This window comes from Eschrichtius robustus, chromosome 11 (assembly GCF_028021215.1).
Source record: "Eschrichtius robustus isolate mEscRob2 chromosome 11, mEscRob2.pri, whole genome shotgun sequence".
Taxonomy (NCBI): domain Eukaryota; kingdom Metazoa; phylum Chordata; class Mammalia; order Artiodactyla; family Eschrichtiidae; genus Eschrichtius; species Eschrichtius robustus.
The window spans coordinates 7,988,703-8,015,270 of NC_090834.1; the positions used below are offsets into that span (position 1 = coordinate 7,988,703).

At 42.4% G+C, this 26,568-nt stretch overlaps 1 protein-coding gene across 8 annotated transcripts in view; it reads left to right on the forward strand.

Annotated features, from left to right (window-relative positions):
• Positions 1-19,014, forward strand: part of CDON (cell adhesion associated, oncogene regulated) — a 102,930-nt gene extending 83,916 nt beyond the window's left edge. For 7 of the 8 annotated variants that reach the window (XM_068554359.1, XM_068554358.1, XM_068554356.1 and 4 more), the window contains 2 exons: positions 14,255-14,529; positions 15,133-19,014. In XM_068554359.1, coding sequence (XP_068410460.1) covers positions 14,255-14,529; positions 15,133-15,296 — 439 coding nt within the window. In that variant the 3' untranslated portion in view covers positions 15,297-19,014. Of the gene's footprint in view, positions 1-7,770; positions 7,913-11,070; positions 11,770-14,254; positions 14,530-15,132 lie in introns of those variants that run through there. The other variant, XR_011075352.1, reaches the window with a different exon arrangement.
• The last annotated feature ends 7,554 nt before the right edge of the window (positions 19,015-26,568 follow it).

A 26,568-nucleotide genomic window follows, 5' to 3' on the forward strand; every position in this document is an offset into this window, starting at 1 on the left:
CTTTGCCACTGCTTAAATCTATGATCTTGGGAAAGTTATGTAATCTCTCTGAGGCTATTCCTTATCTGAAAAATGGAGAATTGTCCTAGATAGTGTAAAATTGCTCCCAACATACTCTGATTATAGATTTTGGTAATTTGCTGCTCGTCATCTTTATAATGAGGTATCATATCCTAGTACCAAAAATACATCCCATTTCCTTAAAAGAATTTGAATGACTTCTGCCATCTTGCATTCATGGCCATTTTTGTATGTGTGAGCCTGTGTGTATGTGGCATTTGGGGGTTTTATTATACATGGTTTTTTCCTTTAAGACAGTGGACAATTATATTTCTGTTGGTTTTCAAGTTAATGGCCTCTTGCATTTCATGTTTGGGGGCTTTGTGTGGGAGCCTAGGTGAATTCTCTGCAGCCTGAGAAATCCAGCTTCTGTTTCTCCCTGGCCTAAATCTTCTTCCTACCTCAGAGTCTACCTGTTTAGGGCAAACCTTCGCTTGCCTGCCTTGCCTCCGAGGTTAGCCAAGTGGCTCATCTGGCTTCCAGGAGCGCTTATGCGGTTTTGACACAGATGAACATCAATAAGTACCTATCTTCAACTCTGCCAAATTGGAATCATTAAATCTAAAGCGTCTAACTCCTTTAACGTTGTAACTGAAAACAGTTATCCCCTCTCAAGATCCCCAAGATGGCAAAATTTGTAATAAGCTTCTAATACTGAGAGGCGGGTGATATATCATGTACTCCCCAAATATGCACAATTTTCATCAATTTACACTTTTAGAATGTTGACATTATCGCTAAGACTAAATTTGCGTTTCCTAATGCCAACCGAAAAGAGTGTGTACACAAAAAGTGGTATAATTTCAGTTAAGACATATGAGGGCTATCCAGGGGATATTTTAGAGTTTTGGGCTCTTCAGTCAAGAGAAACATTTACTGGGCACTAGCCACTGGAATAGGTTCTGAGGTGTTTCCAGGCAGAAGGAATCACGAGTCATGGAAGGAGGAAGGATAGTGCTTACAGGAGGGTAAATAGTCCAGTTCAGTGGTTATCAAACTTCAGCACACACTAGAACTAACTTGGAGCACTTGTAAAAACACAAATCACGAGGCTCTACTTCTAGAGTTTGTGATTCAGTAGGTCTCGGGTGGGGACTGAGAATTTGCCTTTCTGATGAGTTCCGGGGCTACTGATGCTGCCGGTCCTGGGACCGTGCTTTGAGAAACACTGACATAATTTAGCTAGAGAAATGCAAATAGCGGGTAGCAGGATATAAAACTGGAAAACCAGTCTGAGTTTATATCATGGATGACCCTTACTGTCAGGGTTTAGTAGTTTATTTATTTATTTATTTATTTATTTTAAAGGAATGCAGTTTGTTTATTTATTTATTTATGGCTGTGTTGGGTCTTCGTTTCTGTGCGAGGGCTTTCTCTAGTTACGGCAAGTGGGGGCCACTCCTCATCGCGGTGCGCGGGTCTCTCACTATCGTGGCCTCTCTTGTTGCGGAGCACAGGCTCCAGACGCGCAGGCTCAGTAGTTGTGGCCCACGGGCCTAGTTGCTCCGCGGCATGTGGGATCTTCCCAGACCAGGGCTCGAACCCGTGTCCCCTCCATTGGCAGGCAGATTCTCAACCACTGTGCCACCAGGGAAGCCCCCTAGTAGTTTATTTAATCAACATTTATTGAGTGCCCACCATGTCCTAGGTACTGGCCCAAGCCCTCCCTCCAGAGAGCCAACAGTTAATAATAGTGATTCACAGCCAGAGCTTGAAGTATAGTGAGTAGAGTTTGAAGAAGCACATTGAATCTTGTAGTTTTCTATTTAAGGAATAGAAAAAAATCCCTACTGTTTCTGTAATATACAATACAGGAGGGATGTGAGATTTTTACATTAATCAAAAAGGGGGATATGGGTTAAGTGTTGAGAAACACCGGGCTTAGTGGCACAATGATTCTTTTGAAGATTTTTAAGAAAGGGAGCCATCTCTGCAAGATGTGTATAATAAGCTGGTTAATGGTAGTAGTCAGTACACTCGTAGGATTGGAGGGAGGAGACCAGTGTGACTACTTGTGTAATGAAGGCCTTAGCTTCACGCAAGGAATGGGGGTGGAAAGGCAGAGAAAAGTGAGATTCTAGAGCTGGAATCTTTAGGACCTGGCCATTGACTGATCGGGATCTGGGAAAAAATGGGAGGTTCAAATGAATAGAAAGTTTCAAACACAAATGACCTGGTAGTTGCCATGGTGATAGCCATAGAAATAAGAAACTTAATAAAATGATGTGTGGAGGAAAGGTGATGAATTTGGTTTGGGGCTTTTAGAGTTTCAACTGCCAATTGGGTATCTAAGTCAAGGAGACACAGGAAAATGCTGGTCTTGGGTTCAGGGGTTAGATTGGGACAATGATCTCTATATTTCAGAGTCATTTGTATCAAAGTGATAGAATTTAAGAATAGGTGGGATCACCAATGGAGACAACAACCTTGGCAGTTTGATTATTTTTATATATTTAATTATTTAAGGTATTTGTTTGCTTTATTTCTTAAGTTTTTTTTTTTTTAAGCTTTTTGATGTGGACCATTTTTAAAGTCTTCATTGAATTTGTTACAATATTGCTTCTGTTTTATGTTTTGTTTTTTTTGGCCCTGAGGCATGTGGTATCTTAGCTCCCCAAGGGATCGAACCCACACCCCTGGCATTGGAAGGCGAAGTCTTAACCACGACACCACCAGGGAAGTCCCTATTTCTTAAGTATTTAAAGTGATTAGACATCTTTTTTATAATCCTCTCTTTTATTATATCTTTTGCTTATTGCCTTGATATATCTTCAAAGAGATGAGGAAAGGGGTGTGAAAATCAGGAGAGCGAAAGGGAAAGAGGATTCATTCATTCATTTATTCATTCAACGGACATTTGTTGAAGGTCTGCAGTGGGCCAAGCACCAAGATAGGTCCTGAGGCTACAGTTGTGAGCAAAACAGGCATTGTCCCTGCCTTCACTGAGCTTATAGTTTGATGGGGAGACATATCTTTTTTAAAAATGACATAATAATCATAAAGATGAATATATAATTAAAACTGGATGCTTTAAAGACAAAGTAAAGAATGTAGTAGAAAGGAAAGACTTCCCTAAGCAAGTGACATTTTGGTCTGAAGAATTGGTAAAACTAGGTAAAAGAGAATGGGGATAGGTTTAAAGCTTTCCAGGCAAAGGCAAGGTACCATTTATGCAAAATCTTTAAAGCAGAATGCCGGAATCCTCACAGAACTTAAAGAAGGCTAACGTGGCAGGAACCTAGTAAGCGAAAGGGTCAGAGGTAGAAGATGAGTGAAATCAGATGGTACGGAGCCATGGCGAGTCAGTGAAAGATTTTAAGTAAAGAACATTGTGATAGAGCACTCCGGAGGATAGAGTTTGGAGAATCCATTGGATGGCGCAGGAAAGGATACAGGGGACCAGTTGGATGGCTGTGGCAGTAGTCCAGACGAGAAATAGTGCACTAAGATAGCTACAGTAGATACAGAGAGAAGTAGGTGGGTTGGAGAGATTTAGGAGGTGCAGTTTTTAAAAAAGACATGAGTAATTGTGTGAGGAGGCAGCAGAGGGGGAGGTGTCAAGGATGGTGTCCAGGTAATTGGATGCCGTCACTGAACGAGGAAACACTGCAGGAGAGAGCTTATACCTGTCTACCCCTCACACACCTGGGACTCATCCCCTTAGACCCCAGGGGTGCCTCATCAAACTCACCTTGACCCAGGGCAGCTGTCTTAGTCCACAGGTGCCTGAGAACTGACGAAGGCCTTTCCACGTGCAATCTTGCCTGCGCTGTGTCCTGCCACCCCAGTTTGTTTTTTTCTGCCTTCTTAGGTTTAAACTTGAATGTATTTCTTAGAGTGGTCTTTTAAGAAGCAAGTCATTGCCAACCTGAGGCGCCTTTTATCATCCTTCTATTTTAGTCATAGAAAAGTTTGCTTTTCTTGTCTAAACTGGCATATTGACATGCAGATTTGACAACAGATAAGAGGGGCGTGTGCACTCCAGCAATCTGTGGAGTTTCATTTGCTTCTAGGGCTTTTGTGGCATTTGTAGAAGACTGCCTGCCTCACTGGGTTCAGTCCATGTGAGCTTTTCAGGTTTGAGAGTAGCATGTAATAGCTCCCTATGAACAGCTAGAAAGAAGCATATTTAACGAGGCTTTTCAGGGAGCTAGCCCCCTACACAAAAGACTCAACTGAGAGTCTTGTGCAATTTGGGCACTGCAAGAGTTAAACAGATTTTAATCAAATAAATCAATAGCTTTCTACCCACCTCCTCTCCTCAATTCAAAAAGCAGTAGTGCAGTTCTGGATATGTAATCAAATGGGGTTTGTCAGTTGCTTGGCTAGTTTAATGGGAAGGGATTGACATTAAATCTGGTCTGTTTACCATCAGTCTTGATAATTTGTAAGAGAGTAGAGAGGACACTGATGAAATTCACAGATGAACAAACTGAGAGGTCCCATCAGGAGGGAACAAAAAAATTAACTTTAAGGGTCCTAGAGAGACTGGAAATGGGCAGGAAGTAGCCAAGTAAAAATCAGCTTGGAAAAATGTATATAATCCATCTGGGAAGAAAAGTACTATCTATACCTGGCTGTTGGTCAAGAGGAGAAATAAAGCTATTCGGAATAGTGCTTTAGAACACATAGATATTATAAATGACCTCCGAGTTTTTACATAATGATCACCTTAGAAGTCTTTGTATTGTTGGGTTTGGGGGTGCTCTTTCGCCAACTTGAAACCTTCCACTGCTGTCAGATATACTCAAGTAAAAATAGTGTCTAGAGATGAATATGAAAACATTTCATTATAGTAGTAGTTCTTTCAGACCTAGAGTTTGGTCTACCCAGTTGGTTTGTTAAGTATGAAAACAACTGCTTATCCAGGACACCTAGACTCTTCCCTGCAGCAGGTTAATTTGTTATGACTAAACCATCTATCCCTGTCTACTCAGCTACTTCAGAACTAGCCATAAAACCAAAGGAAGGAAACACGACAAAGCCTAAGATTTGGATTCTCTTCCATCTATGGTAATCAGCCTGATTCCCTAAGAAAAATATTGAAAGAACTATGTCTGATTTCTTTAATTGATCAGTACCTTCCTTTTGAGTTACATATCTCCTACTTTTGATGTGGAGACCCAATCCTGTTGTCAGGGAGTCACGTGGTTAGACTAGTACTTTTGGTCTTTTATTTGTAGGATTGTGTGTGTGTGTGTGTGTGTGTGTGTGTGTGTGTGAGTGAACTTGTCATGTTCAGTAATACACTCAGTCATTTATAGTCACCCAACATGTTGTTGGGTGACAGTCACCAAGAAACTAGTTCCCAAAAGGAAATTCCCACTGCAAGGCTTGGGTCACTGCAGCAATCCAACAAAGAGTGTACGGTGAGAATGGAGAAACTTTATGGGCCCTGGAGGAATGTCATCAGGGTTCTGTTGCACAGTTACTGATGACTTCCCCAAAATAAGGGCTAAGTCAGCAAAATGACAGACACAGGGGCAAGAGGAAACAGCAGGGGTGAGCTGAATATTAAAACAAACCACCACCAAGATGAAAGCATTTCAGGAGATGTTCATGAAGCACATTCATGAAAATAAGTATCACACATTCAAGAGGTTCATGGGTAGTTAGTCCCTGCCCTCCAGGGATAATCAAAAGAGGAAACTTAAGGCAAAATGTATATAATTATCTAATCAGAGTTATTCTGCACATAATCATGCTTAACAAATATTCAGCTGTGTAATCAGAAATGGGATACTTCTCTGCAAAATATTTTGGAGGTGCTATGTAGTTTTACTGGAATGTCCAAAATATGTTTAGTCAAATACTAAAGCAATGTATTCTTTCAAGAACAATTCTATGCTGCTATTCCAATTTCTTATTTCCTAGTCTGTGCTATTCAGATTGTTGGTGAAAGAATATTTTATTTTTATGACTCTATAATAGTCATTCTCCTATCTTACAGCTTGGTCAGACAGGCCTCTCCTGTTTACTAAAAGATGTCTTAGTAATAAACTAACAGGTCCCAGACTACCTGAATTCTTGCAAAACAGCACAGATTTTTGTATGTGGCAAGATGCACAGAGTTCTATTTACTCAATGTTTTAAAATTAGGAAAAGTCGTTTCATTGAGCCAGAGACAACTCAGTGAAAACTTTCACCCCACGTTAAGCCAATAGTAACTGCAGTTGAAAGATTGTTTGAGAAGCCTAAGATAATAAAATTACAAGCTCTTTGTTATCATGTAAACTGTAAGATGTGCATTATAAGAGCATCTTAATGAATGTGATACATTTGCAGACACAGACATTTGCCCTTTTCTCTCTCTCACTTGTTATAGATTTGGGTCTCTTACATTTACGTATATACAGGTATTATTTTTGTGATTATCTGATTGCTTTAGAAACTTTAGGGACTTCCCTGGCAGTCCAGTGGTTAAGACTCTGTGCTTCCACTGCAGGGGGCATGGGTTCGATCCCTGGTCAGGGAATTAAGATCCCGCATGCCACTCAGCAAGGCAAAAATAAATAAATAAATAAAGCCACAGTTTTTTTTAAAAAAAGAAATTTTAATTAAAGCGTTATCAGTAAAAGAATTGTTTCACATGTTATATGCCTAATTATATTCAGAACAGGTATTATATTCCTTTTTTATCGACTATGTCCTCTGTGCTTATGTCTTAGCATGTAGCCCCCAAGTTGAAGCCATTTTTATGTCAACACATGTAGACATCCATAAATGAACTAAAAGTAAGGTGACTGAATTTTTTATATTTGGTTATCTATGTGGTTAATTACCGACGATTGTGAGTTAGGGTTCGGTGTACTAGAAAATTTTAAATCAGTTCGGTTTATCATGTTGAAATTTGGGTTATAATCACGTTAGCAGTCTAACTCAAATGACGATGTTACTACCAGCACCACCCTGTTAATTGAGAGTCACAGTTTGGAATAAAAGTATGCACTGCTGTGATTTTCTATATCATTTACCTGAAAAATAGCTGCTAAAGAATACGTAATAGGAAATTGCACTTTTCTCTTGCTAAATATCTGTAATTTCTTTTCAAACATATGTATATTCTGCTTGTTAAGTCCCAGCACATAAAACCAGGTGACAGTATCAGCTCTTTAATTACCATCCATTGTGGTTGGCCCTGGCTCTTCTGTCCTGACCATCCCTCGGTCCTGTCCCATCCAGGTAGTTCACCTTCTTTCTCACGAAAGTGCTCTACACTCAAAACTGTTAGACTGCCCTTAGATTTCCTTTAAAAATCTTGTCCTTTGCTTTAAATTAAAGAAATGAGCAGGACAGAAAAGAAACTGAAAGGAACGAAACAACAGAAGAATTTAAGGCATCTTATCTGGTGAGTCTTGATTATTTTATGTCAGCATTATGAAATTAAATTCGTATTAGATCTATATAAGCCAATTATTAACTTATAATATCTTGTGTTTAGGGAACTGCCCTGGTGTTTCAAATTCTGGCAAGTATATTTTTTTCCTACACCTTAACTTTACCTCTTTAAATGAAAACTTCTCTTTCTGACCTGATCCTCTTTTGTCTTTCAGGTTTCTAGCACCTTTGTATTACTTCCAGATTCCTGCAGAGAAATGGAATGTCATCAAGCCGGAAGCTCACTTAGTTTGTTTTACATCATGATTGGGGATTTCATTAAGTGCCTGACTGTGCTCCGTTGTCTCACTAAGAGCTTTCTCTGCCACCTAGGACAGGCACTGCCCGTCCTCCAGAAGACTGAATTTGAAGTCAGAGAACTTCGAAGCCACGAGGTAGAAGAAAAACCGAACAACAGAGCTAGTATTGAACAAGGGCAGAGATAACTACTATTGTGGTACAAAAATCTTAAGGGGTAAGTGTGTGGTTCATTCTCACTTTACGTTTTTGGCCGTGCCGAGCGGCATGCGGGATCTTAGTTCCCTGACCAGGGATCGAACCTGTGTCCCCTGCAGTGGAAGCATGAAGTCTTAACCACCGGACCGCCAGGGAAGTCCCGTGGTTCATTCTCACTTTAATCTACGTGTATTATCTTAGTTTTAGGTATGGTCTGTTATAAGGTATCTTGACCAATTAGTTTAATTGTTGCTCCTTGATAATAAATTTACTTGCTTACAGAAAAGGTTATTTAAAAAGTCTGATGTTCTAATGTTTATTATTTATTTAGTCACCATTTTTGAGATCATACCATGTGCCATTTACTGTGTGCTTGGTGCTGGACATTATGATCTTAATTAGAGTCTAACGTGCATTAGTACTTTTATTACTCCCTAGACAATAAAATCCTTTAGAACATTTTAACTCCAGTTCCTTCCCCAGTGTTTTGTTATTTTTGTCATGTGGTTTAATTCTATAAATATTTAAAATCCTTTAAGACAATACAGTTACTGTTTTTTGCAGTTGATATATTTAGTCACAACTCCCAACATCACCTGTGTTGCTATTCATCCCTTCTTTATTTTTTTAACCAGTTTTTATTGGAGTATAGTTGATTTACAATGTTGTATTAGTTTCAGGTGTACAGCAAAGTGAATCAGTTATACATGTACATATAACCACTCTTTTTTAGATTCTTTTCCCGTATAGGTCATAACAGAGTATTGAGTAGAGTTCCCCGTGCTATACAGTAGGTTCTTATTAGTTATATATTTTATATAGTGTAGTGTATATATTTCAGTCCCAATCTCCCAATTTATCCCAACCCCCCCTTCCCCCCTTGATAACCGTAAGTTTGTCTTCTACATCTGTGACTCTATTTCTGTTTTGTAAATAAGTTCATTTGTACCTTTTTTTTAGATTCCATATATAAGCAATGTCATATGATATTTGTCTTTCTCTGTCTGACTTACTTCACTCAATATGATGATCTCTAGGTCCATCTATGTCACTACAGATGGCATTATTTCATTCTTTTTTTTAATGGCTGAGTAATATTCCATTGTATACATGTACCACATCTTCGGTATCCATTCATCTGTCGATGGACATTTAGGTTGCTTCCATGTCCTGACAATTGTACGTAGTGCTGCAATAGACACTGAGGTGCATGTGTCTTTTTGAATTATGGTTTTCTCCAGGTATATGGCCAGGAGTGGGATTGCTGGATCATATGGGAGCTCTATTTTTAGTTTTTTTAAGGAACCTCCATACTGTTCTCCACAGTGGCTGCCCCAATTTACATTCCCACCAACAGTGTAGGAGGGTTCCCTTTTCTCCACACCCTATCCCTCGTTTATGGTTTGTAGATTTTTCTGTATTTCTTCCTGTTGTCTGCTGGTACTCATTTTCCCTCAACTTGAAGAATTCCCTATAGTATTTCTTGTAGTACAGGTCTGAGGGTTACATATTCTCCCAGATTTTTTGTCTGGAAATGTCTTCAATTCATCTTCCTTTTCAAAGGGTATTTATTACTGTTCATTAAATTCTAGGTTGGCAGTTACTTTCTTTTTGTGCTTTAACAATGTCATTCCATTATTTTGTTGCTTCTATTGTTTCTATTGAAGAATCATCTATACAGCTGTTGTTCCCTTTCAAGGTGATAACGTCTTTTTCTTCTGGCTGCTTTTATGATTTTCACTTTGTACTTTTGCTTCCAGCAGTTTAATTATTCACATTTGAAAGTATAATTTTCTTTGTATTTATTCTGCTTGGGGTTCATAGAACTTCTTAAATCTGTGGCTTGAACTTTCATCAGTTTTAGAAAATTCTTAGCCTTTATCTCTCCTTATATAGCTTTTATCCCATTCTCTCTTTTCTGTCCTTCAGAGAGATTCCAACTTTACAGGCATACCTTGGAGATATCGGGGGTTTGGTTCCAGACCACTGCAATAAATTGAATATTGCAATAAAGTGAGTCACATGAATTTTTTGATTATGTCCAAAAAAATGTACATACCTTAATTTAAAAATACTTTATTCCTTAAAAAAAATGCTCACCATCATCTGAGCCTTCAGTGAGTCTTAATCGTTTCACTGGTGGAGGGTCTTGCCTCGATGTTGATGGCTGTTGACTGATCAGGGTGCTGGTTGCTGAAGGCTGGAATGACTGTGGCAATTTCTTAAAATAAGACCACAGTGTTTGTGGCACCTCAAAACAACTACAGTCAAAGGTCACTGATCACAGATCACCATAACAAATATAATAATAATGAAAAAGTTTGAAATATTTCGAGAGTTAACCAAAATGTATCACAGAGACAGAAGGGAGCAAACGCTGTTGGAAAAATGGCGCTGATCGACTTGCTTGACGCAGGGTTGCCACAAACCTTCAGTGTGTATAAAACGCGTTATCTGCGAAGTGTAATAAAGTGAAGCATAATAAAATGAGGTGTGCCTGCATATATTTTTGAGCTTTTTTCTATGCCTCGTGTGCCTCTTAAGCTTCTTTCTATATTTTCCATCCTTTTGTGTCTGTGCTTCAGTCTGAGGACCGTGCAGAGACACGCTTCATGTTCAGTAAACCTCTAGTCATCTGTGTTCAATTTGGTCTTAACTCCATGAATTGAGTTCTTCGTTTAGGTATTCTACTTTTTAGTTTAGAAATTCCAAATAATAATTATTATTAGATTCTAAGTCTCTGTTAAAATTCTCCATCTTGTCACCTGTTTTCTTGAATATGTTCATCCAGTTCTTTTAAAATCTTTGTCTCCTAACTCAATATCTGCATCACTTAGTTTTCTCTTGTTTCTGTCTCCAGAAATGCCAGGTAATTTTTTATTGAATTCTGGACATTGCATATAAAAACTCATAGAGGCTCTGGAAGATGTTTTCTTGCCCCAGAAAGGATTTAGTTTTGCTTTTGGCAGGCAGTTAGGCAAGGGGCAGATCGTTTTAACCTAATTAGTGATTGAGCTGATTTAATGCTGAGTTTCAGTCTTTTTAAAAGCCTTGTCTATTCCTGCTTCACTGTTATTTTTACAATGTAACCCTTCAAGAGTCCCAATGGAAAGCCTCGGGTGTTTACTGGGCCTTTTCTCTTTGGTAGGCTCTGAACTCCAATTTCTGTCTTCCCAGCCCCAGGAAACTGCCAGAAGTTCTGCTCAGTTCGGTAGCCACTTCCTGCTTGACGTCTTAGTGTTTCATCCTGCACTGAACTGGGAAGATGCCTCATGAGGAAAAGTGGCGCTGAAGCTCACATTTACCTTCTTTCTGGAATCTCAGCCACTTAAGTGCTGGAGTAGCTCTCTGATGATTTTGACAGATTTAAACTAAAATTTCTCCATCTTTTTTAGTTGCCAAGTTGCTTTTGGCAGGAGAGTTGTTCTGATATAAACTAATCAGCCATAGCCAGAAGCCAGGAACTTAATTTTTAAGAATGATTTCCAGCGAATCATGGTAGCCATATAGATTCCCCTGACCAGAGATATTTATGGTTTTTTGAAATCAGAATCCTTCTTACTCTCTAAATCCACAATTGCCATCTAATGTAATTTCCTCAATTATAAGACACTTGAGTCTGAAATAGCGTGGAAGAATACACACTGGTCTCTAGCTGGAATGTGGGAAGTACCCTGTTCTCATCAGCTATACATCTATAACCCATCTCAAAGTTGAGTGCTCCCAGTATCTTTTATACCTTCTTATATTACACTTACTACATTATATTGTAACCATTTGTTTACTTTTTCTCCTCCGCTAGACTGAGAGCTGGAACCTCTTGTATTTATCTTTATACTTTCAGTGTCTACCACAGTGTCTGACATTTAGAAAGTATCAGCAAATGGTTTTAGAATAAAGGGTTCTTCTAAGTAACGTTATTTGTAGATATATCATATCTATTAAATTCTCATTAGTAGTAGTTTGAATGCAAAAAGATTTTTCCAGGGGTTCCCTGGCGCTCCAGTGGTTAGGACTCAGCGCTTTCACTGCCGTGGCCCCGGCTTCAATCCCTGGTCGGGGAACTAAGATCCTGTAAGCCATGCGGCACGGCCAAAAAAGAAAAAAACAAAAAACAGTAAAAACAAGAAGATTTTTCCCCTGGACTTGCCCCACATTTTGGGTGAGTTACCCTGTTAAGAGTCTGTGGATTCTCATGAATTGAATACATTCAGGGGGATTTTCAGGTTCCCTGGGTATTGAGACAGTGGAAGAGACTAATGAAAAAAGAGACTGATAACATGGACATTTTTAAATGTATGTCAAGAGATTCGTGTTCACCCTCGTCAGCGCCCCGGAAAGAAATTTTAAGTTCAGAGTTGAATAAAATGTATAGCAGACCAATAAGGAATGCCACGCTCTCCTGGAGTCGTGATCTGTCCAGCGCAGGGCTTTGATTCTGACTCCAACAAACTTTCTTCCACACCAGTGCTCCCTCCACGTTTGACTGCCTTAACACTTGCATGGGAACACAGATTTTCTTTCAATCAGGTATATATCTTTCCTGTATTATTAAAAGTTAAAATTACAGTCATATCAGATAACGCTGTAGTCAAATTATTCTGTGCAGATGAATACCTGACAGACATACTTTGCTTTCATGCCAGGTGACTGGTATCTGAATTCTACTAAGTATATAGTGAATATATTTCTCTATTTGAAATTAAAGTTGGACTTATTTAAATTAAGGATTTGGTTTCCTGACAGACGTCTTATTCTCTTTCAGGTTCCGAGTCTTCATGCTTAGGATTTGGTATTTCTAATAACTTGAACCAACAGAAATGCTGGTAACAGTTGCATGGACTTCCTTTTACTGATTTTCTTACGCTCCAGAAACATACCATCCCATGTTAAAAGGATGGAAGTCCAAAGAATTCTTATCTTTATTCCCTAACATGCCTAGCTCCATCATACTACTGGTCAGTCCTGGTGTGTTTCCTACCTAACAAACCCAGATCAAAGCCAAATGAAATGTCTTCTCCAGACTTTCCTCACTCCTAATTTTATAAATAAAAAATATTTTTATTTTATATGTAAATACTTCTTAGATTCCAGTTTCTGCTAATGATGGACTAGCTTGATCATCCACAGGAAATAATGATGAAATTGGACAATCTGAAAGTATTGTAGAGTAACCAGAAACAGGCAGAAACTGAATAAATCTAACCTTGAAAGACAATGGGTGACATTTGTTTATGGGTTTTTGCCTGAGGGCATTCTCCAGTCTTGGGTCAAGAACACAAACTGAAGGTGTTGAAGGATGGAGTTTGAGGCCAACAGAACAACCAGAAAATCAGAGGGAAAAATCCAGTAAAAAAAAATTACCATACATGTAAAGAAATAGGAAAATGTGATACTTACTCAAGGGAAAAACATAGTCAATAGAAACAGACTCTGAGATGATCCAGATATCACAACGAGTAGACAGTGACTTTAAAGCAGCTGTTACAAATATGCTCAAGGACTTGAAGATATACACACAATGAATTCACATGGGGAATTTCATCTGAGAAATAGAAACAATTAAAAAGATCAAATGGAAATTCCAAAGCTGAAAAGTATAAATAACTGGAATGGAAAATTTACTGATTGGGCTTAAAATCAGATTGGAGAAAATGGAAGCAAGAGTCAATGAACTGGAAGATCAATAGAAATGATCCAATCTGAAGAACAGGAAGGAAAAAAATTAGAGAAAACACATATCTTGGATGAAGGCAAGAAATAAAAGTAGGGCAGAAATGAAGTGAATGCTCAGTACTAGTAAACTCTAGCAATTAATTCTGCAAAGAAAAAAATGGAAAAATAAAACCTGGATTTTGAGTGTCTAGTTCTTGTAGTGTTTTTTTCCAAGAGTGAGAGGGAACGTATCTGATTTCAAAACAGTGTGTTTTTGTTGGCTTTCATAAGGTCACTTCTCTCATGTGGCCATAAGTTTCTTAGCTTTCTGTCCTCTTCCTCTTTTTTTCTTTCATTCCTTCCAGCACGGATGGCCTTTTCCGTCTGTGTGCTATATTCTGGAGCTATTTAATTATGAAGACAACTTCTGACAGTGGACTAAGGCAAAGGAAACATGGGATAGGTCATCATATACAGTTCCATTCTTAATTGGTTTGCTTTTTGATGCATTCTCCTGTTGTATTTCACTTTAACTCTAATTTTTGATATTTCAAATCATAGTAGTGAATCATTTAGTTATTTCTAAGCATCAATCTTTCTCAAGAATCTGTGAATACAAAATACCAAACGATATTTCAAAATGAGTGACTTTTAATTATTGATCCCTCTGGATACAATTCTATTTCTTTTGGTTTACCCTTTGTAGGTGTTTCACCAAAACCAGCAGCACTTTGGGCGGCAGCCCCCTTCCTGTGGTCCCAGTGGTAGCACCTTATCCTCAGGATGGTTTGGAAATGATGCCCCTCATTCACATGAAGATGCCTGTATGTCTGGCTTCCACAGTCCCCGACTGTGGTCAGTCACCTGAGGAGGGCATCAAAGATGACAAGGCACGAAGACCTGCTCAGCACATTTGCTGTCAAGACAAAAGAAATGAGACCAACTCTGATTGTGTGGAAGTTGCAGCAGAGTTCAACAGAGGTACAGCAAGACATTATAAATCTTAAGTTTCTAGGTAGTCTTCAGTTAACTAAGAACTGTATCAGGAAAGGTGATGCTTTCAGAATGTTCTCTCTGTGATCAACTCACGTATTTCTTAGATATTGGGTCGGGGGGTATTGGATACTTAAAAAAAAGTTGACCCGATAAAGAGTTCTTTGAAATTTTGTCATGCACACCATTCATCTCAGGTTGTTCATCCTGAGAACATTTTGGAAAATAAATCCAATTAGGCTTTGATTCAGTTTGTACCTGAAAGTAGACTTGCTAGAAGGATGCATTTTGTGATCCTGAGCTTTTTCATTTGAATTGATTCTGGAGTTGCAGCCTTTCTTTAAGATGGTAATTTTGGGGCTTTTAAGGGGTTTCCTTTAACCCTGAGATGAATTGTATAACTGTTCATGAGAGCTCAACTTTATTTTAAACCTTTTAAACCTACTGTCTCCCTCAAATTCAAACTAAACGTAACTGGGCTCTGATTTTGCTCATGATTCTTTCTTTATTGCTCAAGGTAATGTCTGTAGACTGCTTTGATAAAAATCAGCCTTTATCATCTCATAATGCTTCCAAACCTTTGTTTTTCAGGAGACAGCTGTGTGCCTTCAGAAACAGAGAACAAAATTTTAAGTTGGAATCCTCTTATTTTGCCACCTGTTTCAAAGGACTGCACTGAAAAGACACCATGGTCTCCTCCTGGCATTCCTGTAGACAGCCCTTCAGGGGTCCTTCAGCAATCCCAGGAAACCTGAGGATGTGGCAGTGCCTCGTGATGTTTCCACTTCAAGCCAGTAACTGCACAAAACAGGCCTGGGGATGGACTGTGTGAAGGACATTAATTCAATTCAGAGAAAAATCGTTATTTATTTTTTGTAGTAGTAATGTCATATGAATGTATCTTAAAATGTGTGCCCTTTTATATTATTTATGCCTTAAAAGTTTCCCTCCCTATTTCTTCCTCCCCCTCAGTAGTAAACAACCTGGTTTGGCATAGTTTTCAATCATATGAGAACAGTGGGATCATTCCACGTTGTCCAAGAGCCTCAGCGACAGTAAGAGCCCCTCCTACAAGGATCCCACCTATTGGCTGACTCAGCTAAGAGAGAATTGCACAGGCCGTTGGAACTTTTCAGATGGAAAGCTGTCTTTCACTATCATGTCATCAGACTTCCTGAGAACATTTGTAGTCAACCACAGTTTTAGCCTGATGTTTGTAACAGCAGATGTCTTGTGAATTTGATGAGTGCCTTCCACAGAAGTGATAGTTGACCTGTAGACTGTCTGCACATGGGCACAAGTTATGTCCAGCTTTCTAGGCACTAATCACAAAGAGTGTCATGGACATGGTGGTGGTTAAGTCTGGTTGGGTTATTGCAGAAGGCAGAAAGGGAGCCAAGGCCAGAGAGAAAAAGAATGCCTACTAAAATTTAAAATCGCATTTGTTTATAACATGGTCACCATGGGGCTCTTTTTGACTGTTTCTAAGAGTAAGAGCAAAATAAGACTTTCAAGTAGTGACTGGAAGAGAAAGATCTGCATTTTAAGAAAAAAGGGAAGGTTCCAGGGGGACTATCTCGGCGGAAGCTCTCCCATTAGTATAGGATGTGTTATGGTGCCACAGCCCCTGAAAATCGATATTTTCTGATTTCCAGCTTGGGCAATACCTGGAAGATGGGAGTGTCAGAAAAGAATCTGGAGGTTTGAAGTTTCCAGACGTTTTTTCTGAATGTCATCGTTGTAACAAACAGGCACCTAAAGCTTTGATTAGCAGAGCTCATACATCACAATTATTGCTGCCTCTGAGTGACAAGGACATTTGCAGCTGCCGTTGGAAGGCTTTTCTTCTCCACATCTAAAACAAAACAAAACAACACTCTAAGAGTATTTAATAGCTTGAGTCAAGCTTCATAGATCACTGCTCTTTTCTGGATTGTGCATCCCTTTGGGGAAGAAACAGATTCTACCTAAGAGTCAAGCAATTCCAGCATAAGTGGAAAAATTTTACAGTTTCCCAACAATTGCAGTGAAATAGACTAGAATACCGTACTAATCGACTTTCTATATAAATGCATCAATATCCCCTTACATATGTCTATATACTTTATAAATAGAACTGTTAGTGGAATGTGCGTTGTGAGCTAGGTCACTATGCAAGGATTACTTTGAGTAGAATGTAGTGGATATAATTTCATAGTCGGGTATCAGGGATGCTGCAGAGTCAAGTTCTCCATTCCAGACGTCCATGCCTGTAGTATACTGGATTTATTCTTCATGTTGCTCAGACGCAGTTAGCTTTGGAGGGGGATAGCTGTGACCCTCGCTTCTGTGGCTAGCAAAGGACAAAGTCCTAGCACACAGAACATAAAGACATACCCTGTGTTTGCCAGTCAAGTTACGGCAATACAGTCACAAAGGGAGTTTTAGAAAACTGGGGAGTAAATGTTTGTAGGCAGTCATTTTGATTCAGGAAACAGAGGTGTATTAGCATGAGCCTTAGGTCATAAACTGCTTTTAAAGATTGACTTTGAATATGGGATTTGTCCACTAGGAAGAGAAAACAACTTTACCTTTAGGGCAATCTCATTGTGGACTGCTTTATTTATATTATTAGTAACGCTGTTTTAAGTGTTATCCCTTTTATTGTATTTTATTTATAAAAAAATGCCTTTATATATTGAGATATATAAATATAAATATATATATAATTGCCTTCATGTTTAGGAGTTATGAGTGCTCTCTAACCATGAGTTGTTCTGAACTTTTAGCCCTGCACCGTCACCCAAAACAGTCCTGCCCTAATGTCACTTGCCAGGAAGTCAGAGGAAAGTACAGCGTGGGCGATGGCTCTAACATTTGTGAAGTAACTGCTGTGTACCAGGCACTGTGCTGGTGCTTGTGACTGCTATCTCAAATCTTACTGTTAAGACACATCTACAAAGTAGGTGGTAAAGTCCCCAGGTCACACAGGTGAGCCACAGAGCCTGCATTTGAACTTACCTGGAGCTGTAATCTGAGCTCCTTCCGTTTTTCCATACTGCTTTCCGAAAGCATCGTGGTTCACTCTCCTGATGGAACTGGTCCAGTTCTGTAAGCCCTGGTCCGCCCCGCCATGGGATTCCTCGGATGCTCTAACTCCACAACTAGAGAAGCTGCCTCTGTCCTCCATGGGCAGAGCTCTGAGCTTATTGCCTGGTCTTCCCGGAGCCCTCATTTCTCTCCATGACCCCCCTCACTACCAGCCCCGCACGGGAATTTGACCTTCTCTCAGCGTAATAGTGATCCTGTAATCCGTCAGGCCTCTTCGTGTTCCTTCTCCTCTTAGAATTCACTGTGAGTCTTTGTTTTAGCATAAAACTCCCCCCACTCCTACTATGTAATTTCACTAGCTCCTTTTTTTCCTTCTTTTGGTTATGCACTGATCGTCTGGTGATGGGTGCTCTACAAGATGTAAGTGAAATGGCAATGTTTTAAACCTTCTGAAGTGGTCTTTAGAAAAAGCATCTCTTTCTGGGTTTTGTTTTTGTTCAATGAGTCCTCGAGGACCAATACATCCTTACTAAGCTGATTGTGATGCAACTCTCATTCCAGCTACAGTACTGCCAAGAAGTTAACTTTATAACTGAATTTCATCTGTGTTGCTCTCTTTTAAAGCAATGACTTTTAAGATGCATGTTTTTGTATCATATTGAAAAGTATGTTTTATTTTCCTTAAAGTGGTAATGTTATGTTTGAAATTGTACATATTTTAAATGATGTAGCTTTGACAGGTTTTATTTTGTCGATTTGATTTTATATTAAAAGAGAATGCTGCTTTCATGTAGAGTAGCATGTGAAGATGGGGATCCTCTGATTGCTCCCTGTTTGTGTAAAGCTGCTTATAGCCTGTGATTGGGGTGGGTGTACATCTCAGCCTGACATTTTTTGGACCCCTGTCCTCCCCTGAAAATCCCCTATGCACATCCCAGAGCCCAGTGAGCTAATCCATTCTGTTCTGACTGCAGAGATCCAGGCCCTGAAGGTAAAAGATCCAGGACAGGTATTTTATGGGAGGCTGGGAAAATACGTGCACCAAGGAGCTCTGTCGAAGCAGGCAGACTCCCTTAGGGGAACTCGGTATTTCTTTGGAAGGAAGCAAGAAGTGGGAGAGAAGCAGCAGGAGGAGAGTGAGGAAGAGGGGTCCCTTCTGAGACCTCACCTATTTTCACCGTTTACCTAGAGCGATGTCCCTATGAACCCCAGGGTTGAAATTTAGTCTCAAGAAGCAGCTTTGCTTTACTGCCCTGAAAAACTCAAAGTGTCTGGGCTGCTTAGACCAGAAAGCCAAGAGGGACTTTTGCATGGGGTGAGGCCTTGTTCTGTTGTATTCCCCAGATTTAAAAGAGCCTTCCTTGAACCTCAGCCCCTGTCCTGAGAGCTGTGAGGGAACTTGAAACCCCTCTTCTAATAAAGTCTGAATCTGTGAGAACCTAAGGAGAGCTTAGTTTCTGTCAGTTTTCTGTCTCCTCTCAGGCGCCACTTTCCTGATTCCTGGCAGGATCATCCCTCGGCTCTCTTGCTGTTTCTTCTCATCTGAGTCCCCTGCGGAGGCAGCTCCGCTGACTCTTCCAGGCAGTGGAACAAGCATGCATTTGTGTTTCACCCAGATGTCAGACACACGCTTGGAGTCAGTGAGTCATGCTGGCGGCTGACAGAGTGTGACTTTGGCTCGCCCGGGTCCCCTCTCAGCCAGCTCCCCAAGCCTGGTGGCAAGAGCCCTGTCCCGTCTTGTTGGCACGGACTCCGGGGTCTAGCAACTGTGAGGCCCTTTGACAACGACAGGCTCGGTGCTATTCCTACGTGAAAGGTGAAAGGGAGACAAAGGCCCCGGGCACCTGGCTCTGCTACCAGCCCTGATTCAGCTGGTCCTACAGTAGAAGCTCGTGTTCTTAGGGAAGGAACTTGGGATGTGGAAAGAACTAGACGAGCACATCTCTTGCTAGAGTTGAATGAAGGGCACACATGCCTGCAGATCTTGCTTCCCATCTCCTAGCTTCCCCCCAGTAGGGAAACCTGGGACCCAGCTGAAGCCAGGTCAGCCTTTCCCTGTGGGAGCTGCAATCGGAATAATCCTCCACTGGTGAGAGCGTCACGTGTGATTTATCAAGGGATTTCTCAGTTCACGGACTTGGTGTGGAAGCAGGCAGCTCGCTCCTACGGCACCAGACACTGTTCCCGGCACCGTGGTTCTCACTTGCCCTCGGACAGCCGGTTGGTCTTCTCCCCAGTCGTGTGTCTTCCTCGTCTTTCCACCTCTGTCTTCCACAAGCTGGGCCAGGACCTGTCTCATAATCAAGTCATTTAGAGGCCCTGCAGTTGAGCCTCGTGCTGGTTGTAAAAGCCGGATATTCAGTGGGAAGGGGTAGCTGGGGTCTTAGCTACCTTGGCTTGAACACTCAGTATGACCGAGGGGATGTTCCCATCCCCACCTTCTCCCCTAAGCGTGTTGGCACCTTCCCCTTGAGGCCTCATGGTGTGGCAGTCACTGTGATGGTGATGTTTACTGGAGCCTCCGTGGATTCTTGTGCAGGATCCGAACCTGGGGTGGTGGGTGGTTGTTCAGTGCCTACAAAGAATAGACACAAGCAAAGGAGAGAGAGATGCCCTGGGGGTGCCCCAGATTGTTCCCAGAGAACAAGAGAGACTGAACATCACGCATGAAACTCAGGACTGTTTCCTGGCTTTGGGGATAAAATCGAGCTTACCTGTCATTGCCTCGGGGCCACCCCTTGAACCCCGATATTGGTGACTTTGCTCCCTGAGGGTGAAGTGTGAGAGTAAAGTTAGATGACAATTACACTCTCCCAGCCTTCCTGACCTCCAGGATGACTGGGCTTCCATACTCACCTGGGAACAAGCAACCGCCCAAGGCCGGTAGGAAGAAAAGGAAGAGGTGCGTTTCTTGAGCAACCAGCATAGGTCTCGGGAGAATAACCCTCCCTTCCCCGAGACTCAGGAACCCAGAAGGGGGTGGTCCTAGATGCCCGAGGTTGGGGGTTGGAGCCCTGATGGACATCTAGCATTGGGGAGAGGTCACAACTAAGGAAGAGCCTAGATTCCTTGCCCAGGGGAGTCTACATCTCATGGGGCCACCTTACGGGGTCAAGCAACCCTGCCCTTGAGCTTCCCACTCACAGGGGAACGTGTCCAGGAGCCGGCATTAAGTGGGCGGTGTCCTAGCAGCACGACCCTGGGCAAGCAACGCGCCTGCTCTGAGGCTCAGCGTCCTCATCTTTAAAACGAGCGTAATAGTAACGACCTCTTCAGGGTATTGGACAGAGAAGATGCAGCCGCACACATCCAGCACCTCCTAAGCCCATGGTCCACAGTGCACGTTCAGTCAATGCTCATTCTTGCCCTCTTTGTGTTTAGGTTGAACTGGAATCTGCTTTTCTGACACATCTATCCTAGGGGTTGAGTTCCTCCCATGAAACTTTGCAAAACTATTCAAATCCCTCTTCCAAATGAGAGTCATCCAATATTTGAAACAGCATGTCCAGCCCTCCTCTTCTCTACCTGGATGGTAATCTGAGTTCCCAACCATTGCCAGGCGTGTGCTGGATGTGCCGTGTGTTTTCCACCCTCCAGGAGACAGCACTGCTGTCCGCGTTTCATGAATGCGCTCAAATTCTCTCCGCTCTTTCCCCTGACGGCTTCATTTCCCACGCCCCACTTGGCTCCCCACCTTTGGGCCCCTTCCATTCTGTCCCCACCCACCTGAAGCTGTGTCACCTCTGACTGGCCAGGGGTCCATGGAACCGCTAAGTTCCTTCTCTCTGACAAGAAGACTCAAAATCTTTCTCAGTTACGTACTGTTAGGGTTTTGTTTATCAGTCTAGTAAACATTTATTTCCCGGCCACCATGTACCAGGGCATGTTGACTCCACTGCTTTGCTGGGCCCTCACCCAGGCCCATGAGCAAGGCCGGACAGAACGCAGCACTCTGAGAGGACGCAGCAGCTCCGTGGGGCTCCCCGATCCTTGGACGAGGGAGTGCCGTGGCTGCAGCAACTGTCCAGGCTTCCGGCCACTGCCTCACTTTCCAGGAACCTCCGCAGCGCTATGGGCAGCCTCGGCCAGACTGTGACCCTTGTTAAACTCGGGGCCAGGGGATTCTCATTCCCGGCCTCTTCTTGTCTTGCACTCACATCTCTGCTTCTCTGAGCCAACGTGCAGGCCTGATTCTGAACGCCCAGGCCTTGGGCAGAGCAGAATGTGGAAGGATGGGGACAGCTGGGCTGGAGCAGAGGAAGAGGATGATCCTGGAAATAAATGGCTTTTCCACGTGTGTCCACGTGGGCCTTGTTGGAGGCCAACCGTAGGCTCCCCCTGGGGACCCCAGCGGGAGACGGGCTGAAGGCTGGAGAGGAAATGGGCCAGAGGCTCCGCGGTCCACACGGCTCCCGCTGCATTCACGGCTGAGAGGAGGGGGGGATGGGGGAAGGAGGGACAGAGGGTCCAGCAGGGGTTGCGGCTTAGTCACTTTGTAAACTGCTCCTTGGAGACCAGAGAGGAAATGAATGGGGCCCTAGATGGAGGGGTGAAGAGAGGGAGAACAGAGCAGGGGAAGAAGGAAGGGGAGGCGGGAGAGGTAGAGCCCCCTCGGGGCCTGGTGTCTGTGCCAGCTCTGCCTGGTAACGAGCCCTCCTTCCATCTGCTCGACCACTCTCGGTGCCCTTCCACAAACAGCCCTTCCTGGGCCGCTGTGGGCAGGACACCCCGTTTCTCTGGGCCTCTGTTTCCTGATGGATGAACAATGTGGTCGTAATGCCCACCAGCCGCTTCTCTGAGTTGCTGTAAGAGCTGGCTGCGTGGTGAAGTAGGAGAGGTCTGCAAAAAGCATGAAAACCACTGTACAGAAGTGGGGGGTGGAACGAGAGCAGACCTTGGAATCAGATCAGCGTTCGGACCCTGGCTCCATCATCCACTAGCTGGGTGACAGCAAGCAAGTGACTTACTCCAAGTCTCAGTTTTTCCCCTACAAAAGGAGGCTACTATTAGAAAATTGTTAATTTTGTTATGTGTGATAATAGTTTTGTGTTTATGGAAGACAATGTTTCTATTTGTTTTTTCAATGAATGCTAAGATATTCAAGGGTGAGATGTCATGGTATCTTTAAAATACCTCCGTGAAAATAAAATCGGTGAAGCAGCTTTAGCCAGGTCTTTAGCTCCGCATTGGTTCAGGGATTTTTACGGGGCAGATGCAAAACCTGCTTGACACCAAAGTTAGCATTTCCCTGTTTTTGTAAAAGCCTAAACTCGTTGAAAAGTCGTGTTAGGTGTTCTCAGTGGAAGTGGTGGGCAGGAGAAAGGAAAGAGCATTTGGAGGCACTTAAAGTGAAGAGGAAGAGATTTCCCTGAACTGGGGACAGGTCAGAGGTTCCTGGGTCCCTGGGACAGGATGAATCTGAAGGCCAGGCCCATGACCCAGGGGGGCAGAGAAGTGGAGAGCCCCCTGGAGGCTCGGGCAACAGGGTCAGCAGCAACCATAAGGGACCCAAGGTTCGAAGCTTCTCCGTTTTTGGTAACTCGTAAACCTCCAGGATTCTGGTGGGACCCTGGGAGGGGCAGGGGCTCCAGTATGGAGTCCACTTTATTTGATTTTAATGAAATAAAGGAACAGATACTCTTGCACACATAAGTTTGTGGAGTGAGATTCACACCCACCTCCCTGCTATTGTTATCATTAGTGTTGCTGTTATTTCTATTATGAAATAGCCTGGAGCCTGCGCTGTGACACCAGGTTTGAGTGCGTGTTGAATGCTGCTCCAATAGAGGAAAGCTTGGGCAAGGCTGAGGTTCCTCCCCTGTAGATGTTCCAGGCCCTTCCCTGCTCCAGCTGGCGATGGGGCTTCTATCGTGTCTGGAGTGACAGTGTTAGGACAGCTTTCTGTGATTGAGGGCCTGGTTGGAGAATTGAGCCTTGCCTGGACCCAGTGGGTGTCTGTCTGGATAGGGCTGAGGGGGAGCCAGGCCAGGCACAGGTCTGTGGAGGAAGCCAGGGCTCAAGGAAAACTCTTGCCTCTATCTCCATCTTCAGGCCTGGTCTACTCCCTCCTCCCCCTCTTCCCAATCCCCCGCTCCCCAACCTGGCTTGATTCTCCAAGTTCCCTGGCTGGGGAGCTGGAAGGAGGAGGGAGTTTCCAGAATGTCTCTGTAGAGCTCCAGTGGGAGGCTTGGCAACTGGAAATTGTCAGCCATCTCCTTGGCAACCGGCAGCCAAATAATTCTCGGAATGGAGGAGGCAGGGGAACTCTCTGCAGGCTGGCCAAGAGAAGCAGGCCTTCGGCCCCCAGAAAACTTCAATTCTTTCTGACCTGTGTCAGTCAGGGTCCAGATGGGAGACAGAGGCCCATCAGTCAGTTGAGAAGAGAACTTACTATAAAGAATTGGTAACTGGGTATAAAGTTGCTAATTAAGTAGCGCAAGAGAATGCTTAGGTGTCATGGAGGTGGCAACTGCTGGGGCTGGGAAAACAAAGGAAGAGGCTGGAATCACTGAACCTTAGACATTTCAAGGAGGGGGACCCAGAGCCTGGGACCCTGACCTCTGAGGAGGAGGCTCTGAGTAGGAAACAAGGACCCCTGGGCTTGTGCCCAGACCTCTGAGGAAGGGGCTCCTGCCAGCTGGGGGTGGGGTCTCTGGGGCAGGGACGTGGGGGTGGGTGGTGGCTGATGAAGCTGCGAGTGTCGGAAAAACTGCAAACTGGATTCAGCTGCAGCGTCAGGGTGGGCCTGGGGTGAAGAAGTGTCGTTGAGATGATGCTTACGGGGACCACACAGACACGAGGAGATGCCCACCCTTCGTCCTCCATCCTGCAACCTCCCTTTAGCAACTCCGACTGGGGAATCTGCGAGGAAACAATTGGCAAAGCGGAAATGGGGCTCACAGTGCCCAAGGTCAGCGTCGCAAAGCAGGGGACAGAGGATGGGTATGGAGCTGAGAAGCAAGACTCTTAAAGTATTAGCCACTGGGGGGCGGGAAGTTCTGGTCTTCCAGCCCCAGCTTTAGCGGAGAGAGTGGTGCTGAGCACATAGTAGGTGCTCATCTAATATCACTATCTGGCCACTGCCTTGGTTGGTTCCCGAAAGGGCACGTGGACTTCCCTGGACTTAACTCTGGTTTGTCTGGAAGAGTTACTGACATTCACAGGCTCTGACAGCTGGAAGGAATTTGTATAATGTTAAAGATGAAAACAACATCAGTGAAGAAATATTTAGGTAAAAGTGGCCTTAAGAAAACTAACTATAAATCTCTGTGATCAAATAATACATTAAAGGTAAAGGACAAGATAAATAGCTCCAGGGGACAGAAATAGAAACCAGTCGAGAAATATATCCCAGTACATATGGATTATAGTATATGATAAAGGTGGTATTTCAAACCAGAGGGGAAAAGGATAGTTTCTTTAATAAATTGTAAAGACACAACTGGCTGTCTGTCTGAAAAAACAAAACAAGGTTAAGCTCTCTACCTCATGAGTTATGAAAACCAAGTTTCAAATAGATGAAAGATTTAAATGTATTTAAATTTAAACATTTAAAACAATTTAAATATTGGTTTTTATATTTAAACAATTTCATGAGGAAATATTTAAAACAGTTTAAATATTTAAAACAATTTAATGAGGAAAAAATTAGGAGAATATTTATACAATCTAGGGTTTGAGGAGATTTTTCTAAATAAAGCAGAAAGTCCAGAAGCTATAGAGGAAAATTTTTAATGTTTAAATTTTAGAAGGATAAAAGATAACATATACAAAGTCAAAAGACAATTTATAGACTGGAGAAAATATTTCAATTACCACCAATAAAGAGTTAACATCTATAATATACAAAGAGTTCCTACACACAATAAGAAAGAGGAATGACCTAGTCAAAAATGGACAAAACAAAATATCAGTACATTTATGGAAAGATGCTCAAAGTCATTAATAGTCAAGAAGATGCAAATTTTTAAAGTGTGACATCACTTTTCATTTATTGGAATAACAAAAAGAATGAGGAAGGGGAAGGGGAAGGGCTGGGGAAGATGTGGGAGAGAAAACACTCTTAATCACAGCTGGCAGGTATGTGAATTACCACGGATTTTTGAGAAAGGGATCTGGTCACGTATATAAAAACTAAAAATATGCATCTCTTTGACCCAGTCATGTCATGTCTGGCAATTTATCCTATAGGGGGGGAAAAAACCCCAGCAAACTCCAGTATGCAAGGTTATGCATAGAAAAAATTCTTTATAGCACTTTATGTGGTGGGTTTTCCCACCATACTAGTAATGGTTGAGTGATACACATATATCCATATACTGTAATGTTATGCAGCTATTCAAAAGAATAAATTACACAAAGACAAATGCTGTATGATTCCACTCTAGATATCTCTAAAGTAGTCACACTCATAGAAACAGAAAGGATGGTGGTTGTCCATGGCTGGGGTAGAAGCGGGGATGGGCAATTGTTTAAGGGGTACAGAGTCTCAGTTTTGCAAGATGAAAAAGTTCTGGAGGTCGGATGCACAGCAATGCGAATACTTAACACTATTGAAAGGTACACTTAGAAATGGTTAAGATGGTAAATTTTATGTTATGTGTATTTTACCACAATTTAAGAAAAAATAAATTAGAAGGATTTTCACGAGGTTATGTGAGAAAAGCAACTTGCAGAGAAATCAGTGTGGTATTTGTGAAATAAATGGCAATGGATGTACATAAATATCTGTTGGGTAGTCCAGATCTGCTTGGCCGTGATCTGTGTCCTCTGGTTCCAGAGCGCTCTCACCCTCCTCAGGGTCCAGGATTCCAGGCTGGCGCTGAACTAAGCTCACTAGCTCTGTCAGCCTTTGGGTGGTAAAGCACCCTTTAGACTTTTGCCCTGGTGCTCCCCTATCTCAACCCTCCTCCTCCAAACACCAGGTCCCCACAGGCTCTGGTACTGCCCGCCAAGGCCCACAGCTGTTTCCAATATTCTGCACAAACTTTATTGACA